Source organism: Atta cephalotes (assembly GCF_000143395.1).
Source record: "Atta cephalotes unplaced genomic scaffold scaffold00001, whole genome shotgun sequence".
Lineage (NCBI taxonomy): Eukaryota > Metazoa > Arthropoda > Insecta > Hymenoptera > Formicidae > Atta > Atta cephalotes.
Window position 1 is genome coordinate 15,155,765 of NW_012130065.1, and position 2,259 is coordinate 15,158,023.

The following is a 2,259-nucleotide window of genomic DNA, read 5'->3' on the forward strand; positions in this document are numbered from 1 at the left end:
ACACACACACACACACACACACACACACACACACACACACACACACACACACACACACACACACACACACACACACACACACAGAGCTTCTGTTTTAAGAGCATAATATTGAAAATGAAATGACTATGTTAATAATAATAATACTGATTTTTTAAATGAAATTATTTGTGTATAATTAAAAATCAGAGTTTCTGCTAGTGTTGATTACATTACAATAATACTTATTTACAAATTGACACAAATTTATGCCAGTAATAAATTAGACTATGGATAGTACATACTTCTTACTGTTAGTTTACTAAATTATTTTGTATCTCCCTCTCATTTTTCTAATTTATTAATTTGAAGAAAATGATAACAATGTATTTTTGCATCAGGAATGACAATACAGAATGACATTTCACAAGTTCGGAGTGATTATTGTGGAAGCAACATGTTTGAAAATAAAAATAATTCAAAGTTATCAAGAAAAAACGAAATAATAAAATCGAATTGTTCAGTGGACAACATCAACTCAGCCATCACTTTTGAAAAGGATAAATCCATCAATGACATTCCTAACACAAAACTTCAAATTTGCCAATTGTCTAGCAGCGAGAGTCGCCTTTCATATGATGATGAATCTCTTCGCAATTCATTTTCTCACTGTACAAGTGCTTCATTACCTGCGATATCCTCTTTGGATTCATACTTAGTCAAAAATAAAGCTAACGTGTTTCGAAATGATATACATATACAGGAAAACATAAAAGCTTACACTGATAAAGAAGAGACATTATTTAATCGATTAAGCGAGATGAAAAATCCTTTATCTGATTCGCAGCATTCCTTAAACGAAAAGAATATTAAAGCGAGTCAGAATGATCCAGAAGAGGAACATGAGAAAGATTATCTTAAAGAAGAGGTGTCAGAAAATAATGTATCCGAAATAAAACAATTTGGCGAAGAAACAATAGATTCACGATTACAATTAAATGATAACAAGATTAAAAATGAGCGAAATCAAGTTGAGATAGACATATGCAAGAAGAATGAATCGAATTCAACTGCGGCACTAAGTGTTAACACGCGAGATTCAATCTCTCGACCGACATTGGCTGATGATAGCAAACTCGTAAAAATGTCTCTTCTAACGAATCCAATGAATATAATGCAGTCGAATGTTCAGCTTTTAAATAAAAGCCGTAATTTTTTAAACTTCATTACAGAAAAGTCGACGAACATCATGGAAAAAGCTTTACTACCACAGCATTTGGCAATGAAATACAATCATATATCGAAATCTGTCGAAAGTGATTCTGCGAGATTTTATACCAATAACGTATCTTCTTTGACTGATGTAATTCCTAGATTATATGTAAATTCAGCAACAAATCAAGCAAGGAATGATATGAATTATACGATAAAACAAAATTATAAGAGCGAAAATAATTTGGATATTGTAATAAATAATGAAAAAGAGATAAATTCATCTTCATGTATGAAAGAAGATAAAATATATGATGATAAAAGATATGATTCTAGAGAACAACTGTTACATAATAACAATATTGAGAATAAAGTAATATCGGATGAGAAAATGTATTATGTACTTAAAAACAATGACGATAGATTAGATTGTGATGTAATCGATGAACAAGTAAAACGCGATATGTCGTTGAGAGAAACGGATGAAAATAAAAGTTTTCTACAGACGGACGAGTTATGCGACGACGCATATAAAGAAGACTCGTCTGGTATTGATATTTTAGATTCAAATATTTTAAAACACGATTCATTAGAACATCCGTCATATCTTGTCCTATGGGAGGATTATACCAGTTTAAAACTCGAGCATTCAAAACTACTGGATAGAATGGAATATTTAAAGAAGTTCAATCGATCCAACAACTCGTTTCAAGAAACCGAAACAAACGCACTTACTACAGAAGCACTTATCTTACAAGTGGAGAACTTGCAGAGAACTGTAAATCAATTAACAATCGACTTGAACATGTCGCTGGAAACGCAAGAAGCTCTGAAGAAGGAATGCGCTGCGATTAATAAAGAGAAAGAAAATATGGTTATGAGATATGTAACCAGTGAGAAACAATTGATTGATTCGCAAAGGTAATTATAGGAAGATCAATTTAGGATTTATTTCTGACATTTTTTAGATATAATCAACAATAAATAGTTTTAAAATTTCAAATATCGAGACAAAAATAATTTTAAAGCGCCATATATATATATATATATATATATATATATATTATTTAA

At 30.7% G+C, this 2,259-nt stretch overlaps 1 protein-coding gene across 1 annotated transcript in view; it reads left to right on the forward strand.

Moving 5' to 3' along the window:
- The window catches only part of LOC105617357 (coiled-coil domain-containing protein 186), a 6,504-nt gene that overhangs the window by 756 nt on the left and 3,489 nt on the right, over positions 1-2,259 (forward strand). The window contains exon 2 of the mRNA XM_012198921.1: positions 378-2,109. Coding sequence (XP_012054311.1) covers positions 378-2,109 — 1,732 coding nt within the window. The remainder of the gene's footprint in view (positions 1-377; positions 2,110-2,259) is intronic.